This window comes from Neovison vison, chromosome 12 (assembly GCF_020171115.1).
Source record: "Neovison vison isolate M4711 chromosome 12, ASM_NN_V1, whole genome shotgun sequence".
In the NCBI taxonomy this organism is placed as follows: Eukaryota; Metazoa; Chordata; class Mammalia; order Carnivora; family Mustelidae; genus Neogale; species Neogale vison.
Genome location: NC_058102.1, coordinates 8565867 through 8591292, shown reverse-complemented (window position 1 = coordinate 8591292; position 25426 = coordinate 8565867). Strand labels below are relative to the sequence as shown.

At 51.8% G+C, this 25426-nt stretch overlaps 1 protein-coding gene across 1 annotated transcript in view; it reads left to right on the top strand.

Moving 5' to 3' along the window:
* FAM83F (family with sequence similarity 83 member F) overlaps nucleotides 1-25426 on the top strand; it is a 33321-nt gene that overhangs the window by 939 nt on the left and 6956 nt on the right. The window contains exons 2-4 of the mRNA XM_044228211.1: nucleotides 21292-21459; nucleotides 21980-22101; nucleotides 23787-24481. Coding sequence (XP_044084146.1) covers nucleotides 21292-21459; nucleotides 21980-22101; nucleotides 23787-24481 — 985 coding nt within the window. The remainder of the gene's footprint in view (nucleotides 1-21291; nucleotides 21460-21979; nucleotides 22102-23786; nucleotides 24482-25426) is intronic.

Sequence of the window (25426 nt, the reverse complement as noted above, 5' to 3'; positions counted from 1 at the left end):
CCCCAGCCATGCTGTTCTTAGGAGACACCCCCCTCTCCAGAGTCAAAAGGGGACTGGCATTCACCCCCTTGCCTTGGGGGCCAGTACTAGACAAGTGGCCTGGAATGAATGAAGAAATGTATTCTGAGAACAAGCCACGTCACTGGACTCAGCAGCTGGGGCGGAGGAGGGGCAGGAAAGCTCTCACTTACCGTGTCTCTGCCTGGGGGTTAAAACGAGGGGATGTTTCCAGAGTAGCTAGTTAAAATACTGATGGACCAGTATTGTGGTTGTGGGACAAGGAGGGGAAGAATTTAGTGCCCTGGGCACCTTGGTTAGAGTTTCCTGCTAAAACATAACACATCCTGTTCAATTTGAATTTTGGATTAATGATAAATAATTTTTAGTATTAGTATGCCTCAAACATTGCATGGGGCATACTGATACTAAGATGTTCTTTGTTGTTTTTCTGAAGTTCAAATTTAATGGAGCATTCTGTAGCTTCATTTGCTAAATCTGGCTCCCCCACAGAGATTTGTTAAGAAACACCAGCAGCCTTGGGTGCCTGGTGCAGAATATACAACAGGGGTGGCTTGGGTTCACCCTTCTAATTCAGCCCAGTGGATGTGGTTGAGCCTTGTTACCCCTGGAGGCTGAAGTGGTCTGGGAGGAAAGAACAATCGAGAAAGACCAGTGGTGACGCTCCTCTTCCTGGAAGGGGTTGGCTAGATTGGCTCCCAGAAGGAAGCCTTAACTTTCTTCGCCCATATTTCTACCCTCCCTCTCCAAGAAATTCCTTCTTATTTGCCTGCGCTTTCTTTGTATATTGCATTCAGCAAAAGAGAAAGGCGAGTTTGAGAAGAGGTGGAAAAAAGACAAGGATGACCATACTGTGCAGCGGGGGAGGGGGTCAGCTCTCACGTTGCAATACTAAGAGCCTTGACTTATTAGCACTTCCTATGTGCTAGGCTCTGTGCTAATAATTTACTTTCATCTTCTCTTTTGTGTTTCACAACAACTAGGTGAGATGGGCATTTGCCTTCCTTTTTGGTTCACAACAGTTACTTGCCAAAGGTCACACAGCAAGTAAGTGGTTGCATCAAGATTCGAAAGCCAAAGTCCTTGCTCTTAATCACTATGCCATCCTGCCCGGCTGTCTGATGATATTTGGGACTAAACCAAGGGCTTTGAATGGACCTAGCCTGGTCACAACCTGGGGTACATTGTGTGCCCCTGTTACAAAAAGGGAGAGACAGGACCCCTGCCTACTGGGGCTGCAAGTCCCCGTGGAATGTCAGGAGTCTCCTGTGTAACGCAATGTTCTTAGCTCTTTAAATATTGAACAACAGAAACTTTAACAATTGTGATCGAGTCCATTATGTACATATTTAACTGGTTGTTACTTCCTGAGTGCCCGCTTTGTGCCAGGTGCAGGCCATAGAAGGATGGAAGTCGTGGGTTTTGCCCTCCAAGCGTGAACTCAAATTCTGGGCGATGTGCTGGAAGGAAGAGTATGTTTTGAGCGTAATCTGGGAGGGCTTCCTGAGGGCTGTGAGTTGCACAGTTGAAAGGGGAAAGAGAAAGAAACTTGAATGGCCAATTTCTCCGTTAAGAGACTTGGGAGCAGGAGCAAAAGATTTTTCCTTCAAAACAGCAAGCAGCTTTGGAGCGCCTGGGGGCTCTGTCGGTTAAGCATCTGAGTTAGGCTCGGGTCATGATCTCAGAGCCCCAGAGTCATCTGGCTCCACACTCAGCACACTCCACACTTGGCTTCTCCCTCTGTCCCTCCGCATCCCTTCCACTTGCACGTGCACGCATGGGCGCTCTCTCTCACGCACTCGCTCTCGCTCTCAAAATAAATAAATCTTTTTCAAAACAAAAAACAGAAACTGGGCTTTGACTAGAGGAAAGAGCTCCCCTAAGAGGAGTTCTGTGTGGGGCCTGGCGCGAGCATCCCCAAACTGAGTCCGAAGCAGGTAAGAGCACCCCTGGCAGAGGCAGCCTCTGACCCTGTCTATGCTCCACGCAGCTCGCAGGCCTTCCAGACCCCACCGGCACTCCCTGTCGCTCCCGTCTCTACAGCACCTTCTTCTCAGAGACCCCACGAAGTAGGTAGGACAGAGAGGTTGACTGTTTCACAGGTGAGGAACCTGAGGGACAGAGGGGGAAAGGGACTTGCCCAAAGGTCCTGTGGTTGGTTATGGAAAGACCCAGATCCTTTGGTTCTGCTCTAAAGGCTACACCCTCCGAGCACTGACTGACCCCAGCTTGTCCAACTGGCAAGCGACCGTCCACGGCTGTTCCTCTAGATTCTTCCCCTCCTTCCTTTGCACCCCGCGGGAGGGAGTTTCCTTTGTCTGCAGGGAGCAGCAGGCTGCTGTGAGGGCAGGTGAGGCAGCCTGAGCTGGTTTCTGTGCCTCGATGAGGGGGACCGTGGCGAGGAGGCAAAAGAACACAGACGTCCAGCCGTGTCCCAGAGAGTTTCAGATTTTATCTCATTTCATCTCCCGTAGACCCTCACGAGCTGCTGTCACCTTTATTCCTGAGGGACAAACCGGAAACTAAGGCCCAGGGGAGTGGCCCGGACCTACCCATGTCTGCTGACCAGCAAGGGCTTCAAACCTCAGGGATTCAGGGAGAGAAGCCTAACTGGGGAGGGGGGCACTTTGAAAATCTGACTGGGGGTGGGGGACGGCAGAGGGCAGGGAGGAAACAGGCGGGCGGGTGTGGAGTGGGAGCCGGTGCCTGAGAGGAAGGCCTTGGAAGCGGGTGGTCAGGTCACCTGCTCCCTCCGCCTCCCCCGATGGCAGAAGGCCCTTGCGGTGTGCTGGCTGGCTGGCCTTCAGGCGTTTGGCCGTGTTTACCTGTGGGGTGTGGTTTTGTCCCAGCTGTCTTTTCCCCTTTATTTCACTGTCACTGAAAGACGGACTTTGCTTAACCCATGGGCAGAAAATGTGTCTTCGGGGACCAAGCAGTGAGTCCCTGGCCTGTCTCACACTGATGGAGATGACCGGGGAGGTGGCTGCTGCCTGGGCTGCGAAGGTCATTGTACACGCAGAGGGCCGGGGAGACATCCAGTGAGACCCCGTGTAGACTGGGAAACCTTAGGTTCTTCCGTCCAAGAGCAGAGGGACCCAACCACTGCACTTGGGATAGGCTAGTGGTTTGGAAGAACGCTCATCGGGTCACGGCATGGGTGGTTGGAGGTTACCATGTGCTCAGCCCATGGCTAGAAAACAGACATATAAAACACGCCCCTGCTCTTAAGTAGCCTAATAGTCTTCTAAACCATTATTAGAACACAGAATGCAAAGGGCCCGACAGAGGGCGCGGCCGCAGGGGCCTTGAGGGGTTAGCGTTAGGGACGGCTCTTTGCCGCTGAGCGTGTCCCAACCAGCAGGAAGGCCGAACCTCCACCCCTCTCGGCGCCGGGCTCCCTTGTGCCCGCTGGCGTCCGCTTTTGAGGCCCCTGCGTGTGTTTAGAGAGGTTGCCTGTAGAATAGGAAACTTAATGCCCCTCTGCCTCAGAGACTGACCCTCCACCCTGCTCTCCAGGGCCCCACACCCAGAGGCCCCTCACTGCCTCCCACCTACTGCCCCGTGTCCTTTGAGCCCCTGTCACCGAGGCGGGCAAAGTATTATCTTCATTTCTGCAAAGAGCCCTCTGAAAGGGTATAATCGTTGGTCTTTAGACCAAGGACAAGGAGATTGTGTGGCTTCCCCAGGTGCATGGTCAGAGTCACCGGTAACACCGGTGACCCCGCTGACGCAACCCGAGAGAGGGAGGCTGGTGGCCGGCCTGGGGCACTGGGCAGCTTGGATGAAGCAGGAGCTCTTCATTCCTGTTCCAGCGGAGACCTGCTTGGTGATGGGGCACAGAGGGGCCTGGCCCTCCCTCTCCCCTGCCCGCCGATAGAGCTTTGTCTCCGTTCTGTCAGGGCCCAGCCCATGTGCTACTTCTTCCTAGGCACTTTATCAAATTTTCAATTCAAAAATGACCATTTTGGGGGCGACCTGGGTTGCTCAGTCAGTTAAGCGTCTGACTCTTGATTTCAGCTCTGGTTGTGATCTCAGGCTTATGGGCTCAAGCCCCATGTGGGGCTCTGCCCTGATCATGGAGCCTGCTTAAGACTCTCTCCCTCCTTCTGCCCCTCCCCGTAACTTTCCCCTCTCCCCTCTCTCCAAAACAAACAAAAGTGACCTCTTTACTGTCCGATGCAGCTCCCTGTTTGTCCCACGTGCACACGTCACACAGGTTGCTCTGGGAAAGCCCGGTTTCTCTCAGGGGCCGGCAGCTTTGGAAGAGTGAGACCCCACCTTACTCCTCTGAGTCTCCTTTGCAGGGCCCCAGCGGTCACAGGCGGTCAGTGATTTGTATAAACGGTTGGAAACTGTCTCCAACCGGCCATCCGTCTCTCTCCGTGCCTCTAGAGAAGCCAGTGTCTGGAGCTGTCCCCCACTGAACGGTGCATTACCCGGGGGACTCCTTTAATCCCATTGTAACCAATTGTCTGGCAGCAGAGAAAAGAATGCTGTAAACTGGGGGAGGGCACACAAGGATTTAGAGAAAAGCACCAGAGCAGGAGGCATGGTTTGCCAGGTTAGCAGCTTGGTTAGGGTGCTAGGCAGTTGATGGGGATGAACAGCTGGGAACATGGGCCCCCGGGGGGGTGCAGGGGGGTAATGGCAAAATCTTGGAGTCTGGCTCACTGTGCCAGAAGGCTCACCTGGCAGGTGTCAGTGTTTGCCACTGAGCGGAGCCTACTGTCTCCCCCTATTAGCCTCAATCAACAATCCCCTCATTCAAGGACATCCTGCAGATAGTACTGAGCAGTCTCTGTGCCAAGCCCCACGCTGAGCATTGAGGTATTGATAGGAGGCAGATACAAAAAAAAAGTCCAATCCACCGGACCCTTCTTCCCTGCTCCAGTAACCATCCCGCACAGACTTTGATTCAGACGCACAGGGCAGTTCCAGCGTCCCTGGCCGCTGGAGGCTGGTGCATAATCGTGCAGCTGCAGCTCAGGGGACTGAGAACTTGTAACCCTTCCCAATCTTGCCCCAGCCTGTCCCGGCAGCACCCCTGCCAAGCCCTGAGCTCTTTGGCTGTTGGATTCTGAGTGTCTCTCCTTTATGCTCAATCACTGATCCCAGGAGCCAGAATTACCAAGCCGTGGAGACCCAGCTGCATGTCAAGGTCAGGGCCAGGCCTTGAAAGATCTTTAAATTGCAAGGTCATGGTTTCTCTCCAGAGCTGGCCACTCACTAGCTGTGTTCCTTTGGGTAAAGCCCTTCCTTCTCTGAGGCTTCTGACCTGCAAAATGGGATGACGATACCTAGATTTCTGGATAGTTTTGAAAAACAAGGAGGAAACTACTTGTGAAACCTAAGGCCACTGAGAAAGTATCCCCCAAATGTCAATTGTTCTGGAAAGTAACTAATGCCTTCTCTGTCTTCTCTCAGATCCGGGGAGGGAAGTGTGGCTGAATTTCCTCCCAGGAGATGAATTAGGGGAGTTAGGAGTCACTTCTCATTGCTGGGGGCCCTGTGCAGGTGTGTTTCCTTTTCCTCCTTGGAGTAAGAGAAGACCAGCTGCCTGTTCCCCCCAACCCCACCGCGTTTGTTTGGTGAGGACTCTTTGTTCGAGTGGCTGTCTGCCCGCTTTGCTGTCTGCAAGGCTGTGATATCTGAGTCCTCAGACAAAGATCTCTTCTAAGATCCACCACGGGCAGAGAAGAGGCAGGAAGGCACAGAGGTGCCCCAGTTCCTAAACTGGGGATCCCCAAGGGTGTTTCCCTCACACTAGCTTCCAGAAGGGCCTGACTGGCTGTGTGGCCCAGCCCAAAGAGCCTGAGAGCAGTCTGGAAATATTCCTCAGGAGCTAAAGCTTCCACAGGTGGGCAGTGTGGCACAGCAGGGCCAACCATGTTCCTCTCTTTGGAGAAGGAGGTTCTTCTGAAATCTGACACTTTGGGTCTCTGAAACTCTGATGATGGGTGTTTCTCAGGGAGTTCAGACATCGAAGATGGGGCCTCAATAAAGGGATGACTTCTTCATGACCTTCTCTTGGTTGGGTGTGGGGGAGATCAGGCTTTTTGGGCTGCAGTCTCAGGATACCACTACCAAGGGAAGTACACAGTTGGGAGCCAGGAGCCTGGATGTCCTCATTCTTGCTCAGGTTGTCTCTGTCCTTGCCCACTTAGTGACCTTGGGCAAATCATTTGACCTTGCCAGGCCACCATCTCTGCATCTGTAAGTGAGGATAATTCTTGCCTTCTTGCTTACTTTCACAAGTCTGCCTGAGGTTCTAAAGCAAGACTAGCATATAGCACTTTGAAACAGATGAGTAACATATGCAAATAAAAGGGGTTTCTATGAAGAGAGCTAACGTTGTTGAAAGACGGGTGCTACGCTATTTCCTTTAATTAATCCAGTCCTCAGCCCCTCACAAGGGAAGTGCCATTTTCCCAGAAGCTCAGGGAAAGCACAGGGTCATAGAATTTGGAAGAGCCTCACTGGGATTCCACTCAGGTTTGAGGTCAAGGCTTGTGTGCTTCTGCTACAAATACCATTACCCTTGGGGACCGCCCTCTGGGGCCGCTTCTTCCTCTGAAACTTACAGAAACAAAGTGTGTTTGTTGCCAGCGGGGCTGGGAAGCTCACAGACTAGTTTGGAGACAGACACGTACGCTGCAGCCGGCTGCTCTGATCTGTGCTGAATGGGTGAGAAGACAATTCTCTCTACTTGGAGATGTTGGGGCAGGTGTTGCCTGGAAACTGAGGGTAGGTAGCTTTCAGGGACTTTCTTTGTCCTCTGAATGGCCATTTTCTGCCCCCCCCCCCAACTTGTGACCTCATTGACATGCTGATGAGATTCCCAGCCGCCACCCCAGTCCTTCCATATTCTCAGCCCCTAGGATGCTGCCTCACCTTGGCTGGTGGCCAGATCCACCTCTCTTTCTCAGTGTACAAGGCAGAGCCTGTTCTTGGGCAGGATTCCAACCTTGGGGTGGGGGGAGGTAGGGAGCAGGGCAGAGAACAATCAAGCCAGGGTGGGTCCTGCCTGCCTGCCTGGGCTCCTGGCCCTGTCCTGAGCACCCCCAGCCTCCCTGAGTCACTCTGGTGATTCCTCCCCCACCGCAGTGCCCCACCCCAGGTGCTGGAACTGGTCCGCTCTAGCTGCAGCTGCCACCTTCCCCAGTTTTGTTCCTCCTCCTCTGAAATTCCTGGAGTCTGTGGCCTTGCTAATGAGCCCATAATCATAATCTCAGCCCTGGAATAGAGTCTTTGGCTTTTCTAATTCTTAGTCTCTCTGGACCAAGTTTCCCAGAACCTGTAAACTCATCCCCTCATAGCTTGTGTGGTGGTCCTCATTCTGTGGGACCCCTCGAAGTACGGCCTGGGCGTGTGGCAGGCTCTGGATAAATATTCTTTTTGTTCTCTTTTCTAGCAGTGAGTCTGCAAATGCTTGGGGCAGTGGCAGGGATCAGGATTCTTTACTTTTTGGTGGGTCTCTGAGGACGGACAGTGAGTGTTCTTAACTCCCCCACCTTTCCTGAGGGTTTCCAAACTGTCTGGAGAGTCTACACATTTGTTCATTCCTTCAATGTGTTATTGGGGACCTATTATGTGCCAGTTTGAGAAATAAACAGGACCCTGTTTATTTCTAAATAAATGTGGACCCTGACCCTGACCTTAAGTCTAACGGAGGTAAAAAGTAGAGGAACCGCAGGGCATCTGGGGGAGGGGTTCGATGGCTGTTTGTGAACACTTCCATGCCAGACGTGCAGGTGCCGACCCTTTTAGAAAATATTCTTTCATTAAACTTTCACAACAAGCCAGCAACTTTACATCTTACAGATGGGGAAACAGGCTCTGGGCGGACAAGGTCACACCGCTGGTTAACTAGTGGAGTTGGATGGAACCGAGTCCGCTTCCCACAGAGCTCCAGGGCTAGGAGAGGCCTTCCAGGGATTGACAGCTGAAGCAGCCAGTGTGGAAGGGAGGGCGGGGTAGAGGGCGGGGCTTCACAAGGCTGGGAGGCCAGGGATCGCACTGATTCACTTTATTCCTTGCACCCCAGCGCTGTCTGGACCACCTTCCCCAGCCACACCCCTCCCTGCCCTCTCCTCTCTGGGGAAGCCCTCCCAGGTAGCATCACCAGGCAGTGACCACAAAGTTGTCATTTCTGCTTCTTAGAACCTCCCAAGTGAACTGCCAACCCCAGCTGTCTTGCGCTGGTGGATCAATGCAGAAATACCCCGGAAGGTGCTTTCCAAGTCCCACCTTGCTCTGCCCCTGCCGCGTCTAGCGCTCAGAACACCAGGCTAGTAACCCAGACCAGCAGCTGGTCCTAAAAATCATCTGTGTATCTTCATCGGATTTTTTTTTTTTTTTTAGCAGCTGATTTATCTTCCTAATTATGTTTAGCTTTAAGCTAATGTTAAAATGAGCTTGCATGAGATAATTTTCACTAATTAACACCAACTTAGTGCAGGGAAGTTGTCCCAGAAGCCCGCCATGGGGCACAGAAAAGCTGGCCTAGGATCTTAAAAAGAATTGCTATGCTTACTCCCTAGCGGGTCACATATGGTTCTTCATGGCTGAATTAGTTGACCTCGCTCACGTGGGTGCAGTCTGTTCTCTTTCCCTGGAGAGCCAGCCTGGCTCTCCTTTACGTTCAACCTAGTGTGAGGTATGGGTGTCAAGAAGGAGACAGCTTCCCAGGGTCAGATCACCAGGGAGAGAGTCCAGTGCCACTCAGCAGGGAGACAAGACCTGCGGGGCCGGGAGCAGAGCTTTGCCCAGAAGCCAAGCGGCCGGGAGAGAAAGCAGCCAGCCTGGGCGGAATTGGGCTCCTGTGGCTGCTGGTGCATCACGGGAGCCCAGTGTTTAATGATGTCTAATTAGTGAGCTTGAAACAATGTAACGTGGCTACAGACAGCTGGGAGGCTCTGCTGACAAAGCACAGATGTCCCGCTGGTGGAATGGGGGCAACTTGGCCTCCAGGCAGAGAACAGGACTCCGTAGGTCTTGGCTCTGCCCTCTTGGTGGGCCGGGGCTCTGGTCCAGACAGCTTCCTCAGCAACCAGAGGGAAGCCCCCACTGCGGAGATCTTAGAACAGTTCCTGTGTGTCAGGCACTGGAAAGGAGGGAATGACAGGTCTCTGTCCCCACCTGCCAGGTGCTCAGGACAGACCCAGGCCTGAGTAGACAAGCATCCTGGGAAAGCATTCCCACCCTCGGGGCTGGGAACAGAGAAGGATCCTGGAACAGCCTCTGTGAAGAGTGGAATAAGGCCAGAGGAAGGGCATTCCCATCACCACAGGGATAGGGTGGAGGCAGCACGTGTTAGGACACAAGGGGTGTGTGTGTTGTGGGGGGCAGGGAGAAGCTGCTAGTGTGTTTGGAGAACGTAGAATGATTTCGGGTGCTGTGAATTTACTGTCAGGAGAGAGAGTGGGTTGGAAGTATATGGAGGGTCTTCAGCTGGGCGAAAGGTTTGATTCTGTAGGCAGCAAGGGGCCAGAGGGTTTGAGCAGGGCGATGACGTGTTTAGGGTTTGTTGCTGGGTCCGCTTGCCAAGAGGGAGAGTGATCGTGTTGCAGGATTTATCTGCCTCTAGTGCCTGTGACTTTTGGTCATGCCGCTTCAAAGAATGAAGAGGTAGATTCCAGATGAAGAGCGGTGGGCAGCAAGGCAAAGTTTACTGAGTGATTGGATAAAGCTCCCGGAGAGGGAGAGGCCTGAGAAGGCTGCCCCCAGAGTTTCTAAGATTAGGGGTTTTTATGAGCTCTCTTGCGGAACTGTCTTAAGCAACCAGGCTGTGCTGAGTGGTGCCAGTCAGGGCTTTGGTATCTGTCTACCTATTCGGTTAATGTCTACACACCGATGGTCCTTTTTTGCTAACATCTGGGGGCCTATGTCTTAACTGCCCCTTGTCCATGATGGTGACAAATGCTTTGCTATTAATTGTTTTATTCTAGGATTTTTGCAGAAGTCACTTCTGCAAAGGCTGCAAAGCAGAATGTCAGTACATGTCCCCTCTAAGCTGCAGAACAGGATGTCAGTGCTGTTTGATCTTGGCTGTCTGACTCCATCTTTTCTTGCTTGGGACCCCGGCTCTGACTACCTCACTGTCCAGCTGCCTCCTAACAATCGGGACTGCACCGCTCCAGTCCTGTGCTCCTCACGGAACCAGCAGACTTCACTTTACAGGTAGAATTCAGAGGTCTTCCCACCAGCATGGGATCCCTGACTCCAAAGTCTGCTTTCTGCACTGCAGTACACTCTTGGCCTGGGACTTTAGCAGAATGAATCTGGAGCCCAGGGTGGGACATTAGGAAGAGGGAGGGGGCAGGGCCAGGCAGTGTTCCATGAGCGTCCTCCCCATGGGGGCTGTGCAGACCTCCCCTGTTGGCTCTCCTCTCCCTCCACCGCAAGGAGCAGACATGGAACGCTTTTTTTTTTTTTTTTTAAGATTTTATTTATTTATTTGACAGAGAGAGATCACAAGTAGACAGAGAGGCAGGCAGAGAGAGAGATAGAGGGAAGCAGGCTCCCTGCTGAGCAGAGAGCCCGATGTGGGACTCGATCCCAGGACCCTGAGATCATGACCTGAGCCGAAGGCAGCGGCTTAACCCACTGAGCCACCCAGGAGCCCCCATGGAACGCTTTCTTATTCAGTTGTTCACACCTTACCAGGCTTGGTGATCATCCAGAGGGAGGCTTGATGACAGAAGAAAGCCGGGTGTACCCGGAGCACCGAGAGCCCCTGACCCCGAGATGAGGTGTCTCCATCCTCCAGCAGCACCTCGCTGGGCTCCACTAGCAGCTGTGCCGGTGGCGTTCCCAGGGCCACGCCGAGGTCCCCTCTCCTCCGGCAGCTGCAGGCTTACTGCCTGCCTTCCGGCCGCTTGGTGTGCGGGCAGAGACACCCAGCATCGCTCGAGGAACAGTGCCTATGCGGGCTCTTCACTTAATTGAGCTGCCCTTCCCCTCAATTAGTTCAAGTTCTGACCTTTCTGTAAATGTAGTGTTGTCTAGGCTTTAATCACCACCCCAGGCTGGGCCTGCTGGGCTGGTACCGAACACAGGAGCAATATCTCCACCTTGATGTCTGAGCTGGCGGGCGGCTCCCAACGCCGGCTCCCTGGGAGCTTGGCGCCCCCTCTCTGCTCTCTTCCTCTGTAACCCCTCCTCTGAAGTGATGGCCCCTTCGTTCTGCCTTCGGTCTCTGAGAAGCTGGCACCAGCCTGTACCCGCCGCTCACCCCAGCTCCTGTGCCGCCTGCATTATCTCACTTAAGACCCAGAACAACTCCGGGAAGGCATCACCTCCCCATGTGAGGGAGCTGGGCCAGAGAGGAGATGACTCACTCAAGTCCATTCAACCAGTAAAACTATCTGTGTCCAGAGAGTGTGTTCTCTTGCCAACACCAGTCAGGACTCGAAGTGTGACCCATCACCGCCTACATTCAGATCACCTGCGGGGAAGGGTGTTGCTAAAATGCATTATTTAAGGGCCTGCTGGATCAGAATCTCTGCAGATGAGACCCTTGAATCTGCATGTTGAGCAGGCACACCGCCGTCCCCAACCCATCCCAGATGATCCTTTGTACAGTGAGGTTTGACAACTACTTACTGTAGACCTTGATCCCTCCCTAATGTGATAAGGAGAGACCTCTGGCTGGCTGACCCAGCACTACCCTCCACAGGAAAGGGAAGGACTCCTGTCTGGTCCCAGACAAATGGACTGCCCTGGGCTGCCAGACAGATAGATGGCCACCTGCAGCCCACCCTACCCCGAGGAACCTTAGGGTTTCCGGTGTGGGGAGCTAGTCCCATTCACCCATTAAGGGGTTACCTTAATGACCCCCTATAACCATACAGCTTTTTCATGGGATTTCATGAGCATGACCTCATCTGAACCTCCCAGCAGTCCTGGGAGGTGAAAGTCGGGCCCCAGGCTCATATACCCAATCAGCGGGAAGCAGGAACTGGTGGGCTTTCTTCCCTTCCTCTCTAGAAAGAGGGGACTGTCAGCAAGCATCCATGCAATAGACAGGCTTGGCCTGTGGCCTCTTGCTTTTCCCCACCACGGAGCCAAGCGAGAAAGGCACAGATCTCTGCCACACCCGCCCAGTGCATCAGCGGGGAACTGGGGAAGACAGTGAAAGAGAACGTGGTATTGTCCTGCTCCGCTGAAGCAGTTTGGTTTTGAGTGACCAGAAGTGGACTGGAGGCCTCACCAGAGTAGACCTGTGCCCAGAGCTGCGCTAACCCCATCACCTGGGGGCAGGGGTGACAGGTTGGTGTCCTAGGGAAGCTCAGGACTATGGTGAGAAGCCCAAGCTTTAGTCCCACCTCTGCCCAACAGAGTCGGTTAACCCTGGAGGTGGGCTCCAGCTTCAAGTTTCCTCCTACTTCTGAGATTCTGTGTGTCTGGCACGTCCTCCAGGGCAGGGCCCAAGTGCCAGGGGCAGCCTGTGTCCTGCAGGCAGGCACAGCCGAGAGCGCATGCTCCACTCACTGCCTCGCTTCCCATGGCAGGGAGGACAGGCTCCCTTTTGTCATTTTCACAAAGGTGCTTGCTGTTACCTGCTGCCTCCTGGCCTGATGGACTTTGGCTAAGTACTCTCTTCACATATGGGCTGGCTGCTTCTTTAAGATCTTGGATGCATAGAATAGAGACAGAGAGACCAGACCTTTAAGCTATTGCTCAGGTGGCAGTCCCAAAGGGCACCAACTTCTTTTCTCTTCTGTGCACCCTTGAGGAAGAGCTTTAACTCTTGCCTTCCAGCAAGATGATCTAACCAGGAAGCTTGCCTAGTACTGTTTTTCTTCCCCACCCCAGTGCCTTGTCATTACTGAAATGAAAGAACTACAAAGCTCCAGCCGCACCCCACAAATACAGTATGCAGGCATTCATGCCACAAACACAGAGAGCTGATACTGTGTAGAGAGGTCCCCCGAGGGTGGAGACTCTGAGGCAAATCACATGGTCCCTGCCATCCAGGAGCCCACAGCCCAGGGAGGGACAGAGCTGTTGAGCCGATGTTACTTACAATACAGTGTCAAGGACCTCGCACTTGCCTGGACTATGACCAGGGCAGGAAGCAGGAAGCTGCGAGCACTGCTGGGTGGGGGGTGGAGTTCAGGAAGTTCTTGGCTGAGCTTGAAAGCTGCAGAGGAGTTTTCACCGGGTTATGGAAGGAGTAGGACCAAAAGGACTGAAAACTGCCAGAAGTGTGTAGACGTTCTCAAAAGGAAGTGGGGGATGGTACAGTTTTGCCCCCAGGAGATATTTATCCATCACGTCTATAGATTTTGGTTGTTACCATGCGGAATGAGGCTACTGCCATGCAGCTATACAGCGTGCACAGGACAGCCCCCCGCAGCAAAGAAGCACTGACCCCAAGATGTCAGTAGAGCCACAGTCGAGAAACCCCATGTTTAGGCCACGGCAGGACATTCTGCACTGCAAAGGGACAGAGGTGATGTGACCCAAGCTGAAGCTGGAGGGGCAGAAAGGGGCCAATCATAAGGCCCTCCAAATGCCAAGCTAAGGAGTTTGGACCTTTCTTGAGGCCCCTGAGACCCCTGCTGCCATTTTATGAGGCTGTGGTCTCGGGGGTTGTTGCTGGGGAGAATGAGTAGTAGGAGAGACTAGTCAGGAAGCTATTCCAGGAGCTCAGTGAGAAAAGGGGGGCCTGAGTGAGAGCAGCAGTATGGCGGGAATAGGAAGGAATTGACCCAGAGAAGGCGCACGGAGCATGTCGGACCCGCTGGGCTCAGCGACCAATCAGATGTATTCAGTGGGGCAGGAGGAGGAGACCAGTAGACTCAGGCTTCTGGCCAGAGTGACCAAGAGGATGTTGGTTTTGGAAGTGCCTGTGAGGCAGGCTGGTGAGATCCGCACCATACATCTAGTCCGGGTCACCCAAACACACCAGGGGTGCTGGTCCTGGGCAGTCTTGAGCAGAGCTGCCTTGGAGCATGTAGGGAAGGTGGGAGTCCTTCGGTTGTTTTGCTTTCTAATGGCAATTAAGGAATCCAGACAGAGAATCTGAAAAGCTGGCAGTGTAATTAAAGGTAAATGACAGAGGGGTGTTCTGAGGCTCCCTAACCCTCCCCTGCCCCGCTGCCCTCCGTGCCCCCCCACTCCTGCGCCGCTGAGGCAGGATATCAGAGGAGGAGATGTTAAGCTAACCAAACACCTGATGAGAAGTGTTGCAGCGTGACGCCTGCCGCAGCTTCTAAAAACTCCTGCCGCCTCAGATTAACCTCTCCCCCTGGGCACCGCACATCAGTGGGTCACCAGCTAAAGGACACTGGAAGCCTGCTGCTGGCGGGGAGGGGGGTGACTTTTCTCTGCTGACAGAATCAGTCTCCCTGGGTTCTGAGCCTGTGACGTCCTTCCTTTCATACCCCATTTTCCACTGGCTCCGGGAGTCTGGAAGTTGGGTTTGGGGTAGAGGATCACGAGGCATTGAACACCCCGGCGGGGAGGGGGGTGGTGGGGAGGCTGGTTTTCCTGGGGCTGGAGCTGCGGAGCTGAATGTCAAGCAGTGCCCTCCAGAGACCAAAGCGGAGGGTAATTATCACTTCTCCTCCGCAACGAGATTGCAGGAGTCAGAGAGCAATTGATTTCTCTTCCGACTACAGATATTTCACTGTTTAATTGGTAGTGACACAGATGGCTGGCTCTCGCCAGGGTGCTGCAGACCAAGCCTCCTGAAAGCGGTGGGGGGCCCTCGGGACTCATCTCTCCCTCCGGCTGGCGATCCGTTTCCACATCACATCCTCCGCCAGGTGGGGTCGGGTAGGGGTGAGGGCGGCCAGCTCCCTGCTTGCTTTTGCAATTGTGAAAGGAAAGCAGGAGAGTGGATCCAGAAGTGACTTGAGAGCTAGGCAGGCACTCCCCAGCAATACGTGGAGAGTTGACTCTGACCTGGACACTGCAGGGAGTTTGGAAATGAGCAAACAATGGCCTCTGGCCTCAGAAAGCACTTAGGAGGGAAGGTATCAGAAGCCCTGCCACACTGGGGCGGCGGGGAGGGGAGATGTTCGATGCAGTGAAGCCCAAAACGTCCAGTTAAAGCCGTCCATGACCCAGCCCAACCCCACTATCCTTACTACCCTGAACTGCTCTGGGTCGCCCGCTTTGGGTTTGTCCGTCTTGGACCTCAAGTGCAGAGCTGGACCTTGTCCTCGGGTCATGAGCCACTGCCATCATGCTACCACAGAAGACCCCTCTTGTTTTATTTTCTCCTTCCATTCCTTTCTCCCTCCACAGGCAGACACCCTAACGTGTTCAGTATATGTCCATGCACATGTCTGTGCCCTTGGAAAACATATGCAGTGTTATTTTATGTCGTGTGTTTTTATTTACATGAATGGTATTAGGCTAGAGATGTCATTCCCTGACATTTTATATCAAACTCTCCATCTTCAAAAGAACTATTCTGCCCTGGAACTAGTACATTGCTTCTGCCGGCTACTAAGCCCTCTGCAATGCACATTCCTCACATTTTCCTTACACATTCTTTTTTTTTTTTTTTTAAATATTTTATTTATTCATTTGACAGACAGAGACTGCAAGTAGGCAGAGAGGCAGGCAGAGTCGGGTGTGGTGGGAAGCAGGCTCCCAGCTGAGCAGAGATCCAGATGCAGGGCTTGATCCCAGGACCCTGAGATCGTGACCTAAGCCGAAGGCAGAGGCTTAACCCCCTGAGTCACCCAGGTGCCCCTACACATTCTTCTTGAGATGGACATTTAATTGTTGCCAACTCCTTGCTATGTCAAAGAAAGCTGCAGCAAATGTCTCCATTCCTGCCCCCTTACAGACTATTGCAAAGATCTGGAAGGTTCCCTGGGTGCACGGCCAAGAGCAGCATTGCTGAGTTGAGTTATGCACATTTTTAAATCCACCACACTCTGCCCACTGCTGAAGGGAATAGCGGCACCTGTGTTCTCTCCACCAGCTGCCCACGCGGGTTCCCCTGCCCTCACATTCCGGTACTTGGGATTAGCCAGCTTTCGAATTTTTAGTGAATATTACAGTTGTAAGGTGGTATCTCTCTCTCTTATCACTTTGCTTTAATTTGAATTTTTCTGATTACTAATGAGGTCTGCTTCTCTTTTTATACTTATTAGCCATTCAGGTATCTCCTCTTGGAGTCGCCTATTCATATTCTTTGCCCATTTTTCTAATTAGCTCCCTGTCTTTTTCTTGCTGGTTTGCAGGGATCCCTTGTATATTATTAATTCCTTTTGGTTGTAGACATTACAGATATCTTTTCCCTGTCGTCAATCAGTTGCCTTTATCTACAGCATCCTCCTTTGAACAGAAAATCTCTAATTTGTCAAATGCATTGTGGTTTTTTTTTTTAAGATTTTTATGAGAGAGAGAGAGAGGAGAGCGAGGATGAGTGGGGGAGGGGCAGAGGGAGAAGCAGACTCCCTGAGCAGGGAGCCTGACATGGGGCTCGACCCTGGGACTCCAGGATCATGGTCTGAGCCGAAAGCAGACGCTTAACCAACTGAGCCACCCAGGTGCCCCAAATGCGTGAGTTTTTGAATTTCATTTGCCTTACAACTTGTGCTTTTAGACTTTTAAGAAATCATATCTTATCAATTCCTTTATTAGTTTTATCATTCACATTTAGGTATTTAACCCACCTGAAATTCACCTTTATATACGGTGTAAGGCAGGGATACCCTCTCTCTCTCGAGTAACCCAGTATCCCAGTAACATCTGCTAAGCAGCATCCTTTGTCCACTGAGTTGTAATTCTGCCTCTGTCAGACTTTAAGTTCTATATGTTTATGGTACGTAGTTGTTTCGGGTCTTTGTTCTGTTCACTGATTTGTTTTTCATTTCCTTCCTGCCTCCGTACCACAATCTTATGACTATGGTTCAGCAGCATGTCTTACTATTGGTAGGAAAAGTGTCACCTCTCAGCCTTTCTTTTCCTTTTTTTTTTTTTTTTAAGATTATTTATTCATTTGAGAGAGAGAACGGGCACAAGCCGTGGGAAGAGGCAGAGGGAGAAGAAGAATTTCTGCTGAGCAGGGAGCCCAATGCGGGGTTCGATCCTAGAACTGGGAAATCGTGACCTGAGCCAAAGGCAGGCACTTAACTGTCTGAGTCACCCAGGTGCCTCTCAGTTTTTCTTTTTCAAAATTGACTTAGCTATTGTAGATCTGTATCCTTCCTTACATCCTAGAATTATTTGGGTTCCTCAGAAATACTGACTGGACTTTCATTGGAATTGCATTGAATTTTATTAATATGGTGAGAATTTGATTTTTCAAATATTGAATCGTGTTATCCATGAACACAATTTATCTGTTCATTTATTCACATATTTTTAAATATCCTTGAATAGAGGTTTCTAAATTTCTCAATAAAGGTATTAATTCTTAAATCCTATGTGTTTAAAATTGCAATGTCAGGGCACCTGGGTGGCTCAGTGGGTTAAAGCCTCTGCCTTCAGCTCAGGTCATGATCCCAGGGTTCTGGGATCGAGCCCTGCACTGGGCTCTCTGCTCGGCAGGGATTCTGCTCCCCTTCCTCTCTCTCTGCCTGCCTCTCTGCCTACTTGTGACCTCTGTCAAATAAATAAATAAAATCTTTAAAAAAATAAAAATAAAAATAAAATTGCAACGTTGATCTTATTTTTTTCTCCCCACCCCTCTCTTTTAGTTGATCACTACTGGAGTAGAAAAGTGCTGTTGCCCTTTGTTAGTTTTTCTTGTGTCTGGCAATCTTGCTAAATTCCCCTGTTAATTCTAGTAATGTTCATCTACATTTTACTGGGTTTTCTCTAAAAATAACATCTCTAAGGGTGGCTCAGTTGTTAAGCATCTGACTCTTGATCTCAGCTCGGGTCTTGATCTCAGGGTAATGAGTTCAAGCCCCACGTTGGGCTCCACACTGGGCATGGAGCCTACTTAAAAAAATTAAAAATCATCTCCAAATACTGATAGTTTTGTTTCTTCTTATTGGTCTCTCTCTGTCTGTCATATTGCATTGGTCAGCACCTCCAGGACTTTTTCCACCATAGCAATGGTGAAAGTATTATTGACATTCTTGGGACTTAAAGGGAATGCATCTAACATTTCTCTGTTCAGTATGTTTCATGTGTGCTTTTTTTTTTTTTTAAGATTTTACTTGTTTATTTGACAGAGATCACAAGTAGACAGAGAGGCAGGCAGAGAGAGAGAAGAGGAAGAAGGCTCCCCGCTGAGTAGAGAGGCCGATGCAGGGCTCAATCCCAGGACCCTGAGATCATGACCTGAGCTGAAGGCAGAGGCTTAACCCACTGAGCCACCCAGGTGCCCCTCATGTGGGTTTTTTGTAGATAGCTGTTATCAAGTTAAGGAATAGAAGGTCCCTTCTATTGCTATTTTTTTGAGAATTTTAATCATAAATAGGGATCTCATGTATCAAATACTTTTTTAAACATGATATTATTTATTTATTTATTTGAGAGAGAGAGAGAGAGAGAATATGAGCAGGGAGAGGGGCAGAGGGAAAAACAGACTCCCCACTGAGCAGGGAGCCCAACACAGGGCTCTATCTTGGGACTCTAGGATCATGACCTCAGCCGAAGGCAGACGCTTAACCCACTGGGCCACCCAGGTGCCCCATATTATCAAATACTTCTAAAAAACCTATTAAAATTACATATGATTTCCCCACCTTGACCCCATAAATGTTATAAATTAAAAGAACAGATTAATCATCCTTGTATTTCCAGGATAAACCTTACTGGATTATGCTGAATTATGTTTAATTTGCTTTTAATGACTGAACTATGTCATTCTCACATTCAAATTCATCATTATGTAAATAGTCCTAATATTCTTTTTGTCATTTTTACTATTTCTTAAATAATATGATTTCTTAAAAAGTAAATATGTGTGTGGTTATTTCTGTTTTTACTCAGCACTTTATCTGCATTCCCTGTTTTTGTCAGCCTTGTCAAAAGTTTATCTATCTTTTTTGGTCTTTTTATTTTTTTTTTAAAGATTTTATTTATTTATTTGACAGATAGAGATCACAAGTAGGCAGAGAGGCAGGCAGAGAGAGAGGAGGAAGCAGGCTCCCTGCTGAGCAGAGAACCCAATGTGGGGCTCGATCCCAGAACCCTGGGATCATGACCTGAGCAGAAGGCAGAGGCTTTAACCCACTGAGCCACCCAGGTGCCCCTTTTTTGGTCTTTTTAAAGAACCAGCTTTTGATATGATGTTTCTAAAATACCTTACAGAGTTGGAGAGACTTGAGTTCAAATCCCTGCTCTGCTACATGTTAACTGTAAGACCTTGGGCACATCATTAAGCCCCTTTGCATTTACTTCCTCATCTATAAATGAGAACAGTCCTCCTTATTTTGAGGATCAAATTAGAAAATTCAGCGTGGGGCACGTGGAAAGCGTGTGGTGCCTGTTTGTCCTTGTCTTCAGTGCCTTTGTTTACGGTGTGTTCTTTGCCAGAAACACGTGCCTCATAGGCTTCTGCTAGCCCCTGTGGATGTGGTCAGATTAGAAAAAGCTCTCCCTTCCTCAGGTAGGCATAGCTACCACTCACCCCCTCAGCCCAGAGCCCATGTGCAGTGCACAACCCGCACACCCACGTGCGGCACCCCCTCCCACTTGCCAGCTCTGTTTTCCTCCCTGTTCATTTCTCCTGGTCCCGGAGGCTGCCCATTCTTCAGGTGTTAGCTTCCCTGATGAAGCCTTTCTTAAGAATTTCTTCTCTGGCCAGAAGCAATCATTCAGTCTCCCTCCCTCCTGCTGCCCCTCCTCCCACACCCCCTTCCGACTTTGAACTCACCTCACAGATCACTTGTACTTCTCTTAAAGCATTTATCTCATTTTGCCTCACGTCTTACTTAGTGCCAACGGCTTATCATTCCAGTGGGATTAACCCCTTGAAGTCAGGGATTAAAGTTTATCTATAGATCCCCCCTCTGCTTCTGGGACCCAGTAAATTTTAACTTGTATGAATGATTGAGTATGAAATGTGGGAGCCAAGAACAGTCGTAAATAATATTGCGTGAATGGAGGAGGCGGTTCTTGGAGGCAGGGGGAGGATAGAGCACATGTGTGAGGGTAGTGGAGATGGAGGATCCCACTGTGCTCAGTGCTCTCATGGTTTGTCTCCCCAATCCCTCACAACAGCCCTTTGAGATAGGTCCTGTTACTAGCTGGTGTACTGGTGAGTCCGTGGTGGAGCTGGTCTACCAGGTCTGGTCTGTCTGACTTCAGAGTTCAGGCTTCCAGTGGCAACAGCTAACAGAAGCCCTCAACCGTACAGTGATTACCATTTATTTATGACTTCCTGCGTGCCAGACATTGTATTTGATGCTTTACAGATGTTATCTAATCTCAATGGCAAAATGAAAGTACAGGGTAAAGGGTATGCCCACTTTGCAGATGAGGAAGCAGAGGCTCACCAAGGTTAAGTGACTTGCCTGAGGTCACATACATAGGAAGTCGATATAACCAGATCCGTTGACCCCAAAGCATGCCCTTTGCTCTACATGGGCTGTGGGCTCTTGCGGGCCCACAATGCTTGGGGCCCGCAAGAAAACCCTGCCACTGGAGCAGATGAAGTTTTGCCTAGGAAAATGAAGAAGCTAAGGTCAGAAAGGCAGATCTGCCTCAAGCTGAAAACCTCACCTTCCACGACAGATCTTCAGGACAGGCTTTTAGAAACCAAGGGTCCTAGGCAGTGACCTTGACTTGAGGGTGGTATGAGATAACCCGGCCACCTGGAGGCCAGGAGAGTTTGAGTTCCTGGAGTCTACCTGAATCCGCATCAACCGGAGGACGGGACCGTGCACAACTCTAGGGAGATCAAAGCACTCAGGTCGGCAGAGAAAGGGGTTTGAGCAGATTTGTAGGTGGTGAAAATGAGTCCATCCCATGCTTCTCAGTGACTTCTTCTTGAGCCTACTTGTTTCCCTGGGCCACTAGGACCAACTTTCCTCAACCTCCTAGATCTCTCTGACGTGGCTTCTGAAGAGTTATTGGAGAATGGGCAGGGTGGGGTAGTGGGGATTTATCAAGGATGAAGCACAAAGCCTGCCTGGACCCCCAGACATTTCTCAGGGCAGAGAGCCCATCTCCGGGCTCAGATGTGCTCAGAGCTGGATGGGACGTGGAGAGCCCAGGAGTGGTGCAGATGGGGTGTTTGGCTCTTGGCTTCTGGTTACATAGGCCCAGCTAGACCTCTCTGGCCACAGTGTATCGCTATAGAGACGGAGTCACCCCATGTCTCACTAGTCGCCCTTCCCCATCCAGGTCATTGCGGTGGTCATGGACTTCTTCACTGACAGCGATATCTTCCAAGACATTGTGGATGCTGCCTTTAAGCGCCGGGTCCCGGTGTATATCATCCTGGATGAGGCAGGCGTGAAGTTTTTCTTGGAAATGTGTCAGGGCCTACAGCTCACCGACTTCCGCATTCGGGTGAGTTGTACCACTGGGGTAGGGATGGAGGGTGGAGGGAAGAGGGGCAAGAGATGAGATGGAGGCTGCCTCTGCCCCCATCCTCTGCCCAGTTCGGGCAAGAGTTCAACACCTTTCTTTCTGTCTAAAACCTTGCCTTGTGAATTGATAACCCTAACTTACATGCCCAGCTTAAATTTTATCTCAAGACTATTGAGGTTAAGGAGGCAGCTCTGGCCCAGTCCTGGGGTGCTCACCCTGCAGAGTCACGGTCAGGATCAAAGCTAGGGCTTTGGTTCTCTTCTGGGGAGCTTTGGGAGCAGGCAGGAGCCACCTTGGGCTCATCTATGCTCAAAGCAAGATCTGCTAACTTCCTCTTGCTCTCCAGATGGGGTTGTACCTCTACACCTGTGGGAAGTAGAGTCTAGCATAGACGGGAACCAACAGGCAGAGCTCCACAGACAAGAGGTTCCTTCTGTGCCCACACAAAACTTGGCTCCAAGTCTTATGAGTGACAGTGCTTTTCCACTCTTCTCAACAGAACATCCGTGTCCGCTCTGTAACAGGTGTTGGCTTCTACATGCCCATGGGGAAGATCAAGGGGACCCTGTCATCAACATTCCTAATGGTAGATGGTGAGAAAGTGGCCACAGGATCTTACAGGTGAGTTGGGCCAGGTCAAAGAACCCAGAGGCTTTTACTTGGGGTAACAAATTACAGGGTCAGGAAGACTCTGGACTGGAGCCCCCCGTGGTCGTGGGTCTAAGACGGGTTCTTGGATCTAATGGCAGAGAAGAGCCTCCTGGCCAGTACCTGCCCTCCAAATTTCTGGCTACTGTATTACTCCAGAGGCGGGGGTCAACTCTTCCCGGGCATTAAGCACAGCTTGACCTTCAGGGTCCACAGCAGCTGCTTGCATTGTGAGGCTAGTCGTTGCGGGGACAGTCAGGAAGCAGAATGGACCAGATCTGGGAAAGAAATGGGAGGGTGTGGTCACTTTCACTCAGGCCTGTGGTGCCAGCAGGATGGGCAATGGTCCTAGTTTTCATACTGCCAGGAAGCTCCATGGCCTGCGAGATCAGAAGCGGCACAATAAATGGTACAAGAAGGTCCCTTTGGGCACAGCCTGGGGGCCAACGCATTTGGAGGCGCTTCCCATGCAAAGGGAATTGTGCTGGGAAAAGCAGCGTTTGAAGCCCAGCAGCCACATTCTGCCGTCAGGAAACATGTCAGGGTCCAGCTGATCAAGAACGGCAAAAAAGTCACAGACTTTGTACCCAAGGATGGTGGTTTGAATTTTACCTAGGAGAATGATGAGGTTCTGGTTGATGGATTTGGCCACAAAGGTCACGCTGTCGGTGATGTTCCTGGCGTTCGGTTTAAGGCTGTCAAAGTAGCCGATGTCTCTCTTTTGCCTAATACAAAAGCAAGAAGGAAAGACAAGATCCTAAGTTTTGATGGTGAAAACATGACAGAAATAAATTTTCATATGCCAAAAAAAAAAAAGAAAATGAAATGTAAGGATGTGGTGTGAAAGCAATGTGTCCCAATTCCTGTTCGGAAGTCAGTTACCAGGAACATGAGAAAGTCCATCTCTGTAGTCTCTGCCCTCCGAGAAAACCGAAATCCCGGTGAGGCGAGAGACTGGGCCGGGAAATAATCAGTAAGTGGCCACGGTCCTCGGACATGGCTGAAGTGCAGGATTTGCAGACACTGAGCGCTCGGAAGACTCCGAGAAGAGCCGTATTAGCAGTAGCAGCGGGGGCGCCCGGTGGCTCAGGGGGTTAAGCATCTGCCTTTCGCTCTGGTCATGATCCCGGGGTCCTGGGATGGAGCCCGGCATCCGGCTCCCTACTCAGCGGGAAGCCTGCTTCTGCCCTTCTGCCCCTCCCCCAAGCTTGTGTGCACTTTTCTCTCAACTAAATAAGTAAAATCTTAAAAAAACAAAACAAAAAAACAGTAATAGCAGCCCCATCCCCACTTACTCGGGGTGTGTGTGTGCCACGTACGGAGCTAAATGTTTTATACATGGTGTCACACGTGAGCCTCACCACACTTGTGTGGCTGTGTGCTCCTTGAGCCCCACTTTTCAAGGCCTCCAAGGGTAGAAACCAGGTGGGAATCCAGGCCCGCCTTCTCATCTCCTCGCCTGCTTTCTGCATTTGAGGCCAAGACCTGAGAAACAGAGGGGCCGTGGGACCAGGAGGCCCCTTCCACCAGGCAGCAAGGCCTCCGGCCTCCATCGGAGATGAGGTGGGGGTGGGGGCAGCGGGCTGTGGAGCTGGGATGGCCAGGGGCTGCCGCAGGCTGGGCCTACGTGTCGTGCTTCTCTGTCCCCACGTTCCCAGGTTCACCTGGAGCGCCTCCTACGTGGACAGGAACCTTCTCCTCCTCCTCACAGGGCAGAACGTGGAGCCCTTCGACCTGTTGTTCCGGGAGCTGTATGCCATCTCTGAGGAGGTGAACTTGTACCAGCAGCTGAACCTGGGGGGTGCCGCCGGGAGGCTGAGCCCCAACCACTCCTCCACCGTGGCACGCAGGCTCATCAACCCCAAGTACGCCCTGGTGTCAGGCAGCCGCCAGCCCCCCGGGGAGATGATGCGCTGGGCGGTCCGGCAGCAGCGGGAGGCCGGCGGCGACCCCAAGGAGCAGCAGGAGGGGGGCAGCGGCGGGGAGGCGGCCCGGCGCCTGGAGAGCTTCCTGAACGACCTGGTCACGCTGGAGCAGGTGCCGCCCCCCATGGAGCCCGTGCCCTCGGGAGAGCTGGCTCGGAAGGGCGGCCGGGTGGTCTCTCACCTGCACGTGGACCTGAAGCCCAGACCCCCGGAGGCGCTGGTCCGGAACGGCAAGGGAGAGGCTGCCAACGGGGAGGCCGCCACTGCCAAGGACAGCAGGCGCTTCAGCAGGAGGCTCTTCAGCCGGCGGTCCAAGACTCCCGCGGCGCCCAACGGCGTGAGCAGCTCCCTCTCCACCGAGACCTTCGCAGAGGTGCAGTTTGTGACGGGGAAGAGGCCCAAAGAGGGCTCCAGTGCTGACATCTCAGGTGAGTCCTCCCTCCACCCGTGGCCCCACGCCCCCAGGCCGGCTGCCCTCCTCCCGGAGTGCTGCCTCCTGTCTGCAGAAAGGCTGCCTGCTGGCGTGTGGACAGCCAGAGTCCTGAGGTCCGCAGGCCCTCGGTTCCCATCCTGCTCTGGCAGGTCCAAGTTCACTTCCTCTTCTCTAAGAGGAAGGAAGGACGGGGCACCTGGGTGGCTCCATTGGCTGACGTGTCTGACTCTTCGATTTGAGCTCAGATCAGATCATGATCTCAGGGTCTTGAGAGCAAGCTCCCGAGTGGGGCTCTGCTGGGCGTGGAACCTGATTAAGATTCTCTCTCTCTTCCTCTCCCCCTCTCCTGCTCGCTCTCTCTCGTTCTCTCTCTCCAATAAATAAATCTTAAAAATAAAGAGGAGAAGGGTACCTGCCTTGCTCAGCTGTTCTGAGGCTGTAAGGTGCTCAGAACAGTGCCGGACATGGAGTCATCTGAGAGCTCTGGTTCCTGCCACCAGAAGCCTAGAAACTTTCTCCTTTGTCAGTGAAGAAACAGACACAGAGCAGCTGAGTGGTCTGACCCAAGCTTGACCTCTGCCTCTGAGTCGAGGGCTCGTTCTAGAAAACCTGTTCCTTGCCACATCACCTGTCATCACAATCCACCTGGCTCAAACACACCCCACCCTCGCCTGAACCCCACCCACACCCTGACCCACTTTCCTCATTTCTGTTGTAAATAGCGTGAATTGCTTCTTCGCTGTGCTTGTTTGGTAAGTGGTGTTTGCCCTGCTGCTTACTTTCGGGAGAGCGTGTTCCTGGTGGTGGCGTCTTTCTGGCTATCTCTCTGGGACTCCCCAGAGGCCTGGGCCTCCGTCTCTTTCTCCGGAGCAGGCCTTTCTGAAGGTGGGTGGTGACAGCCAGGGCTGCTGCCGGGGCCTTTCCTCACGGTAGGACCTCC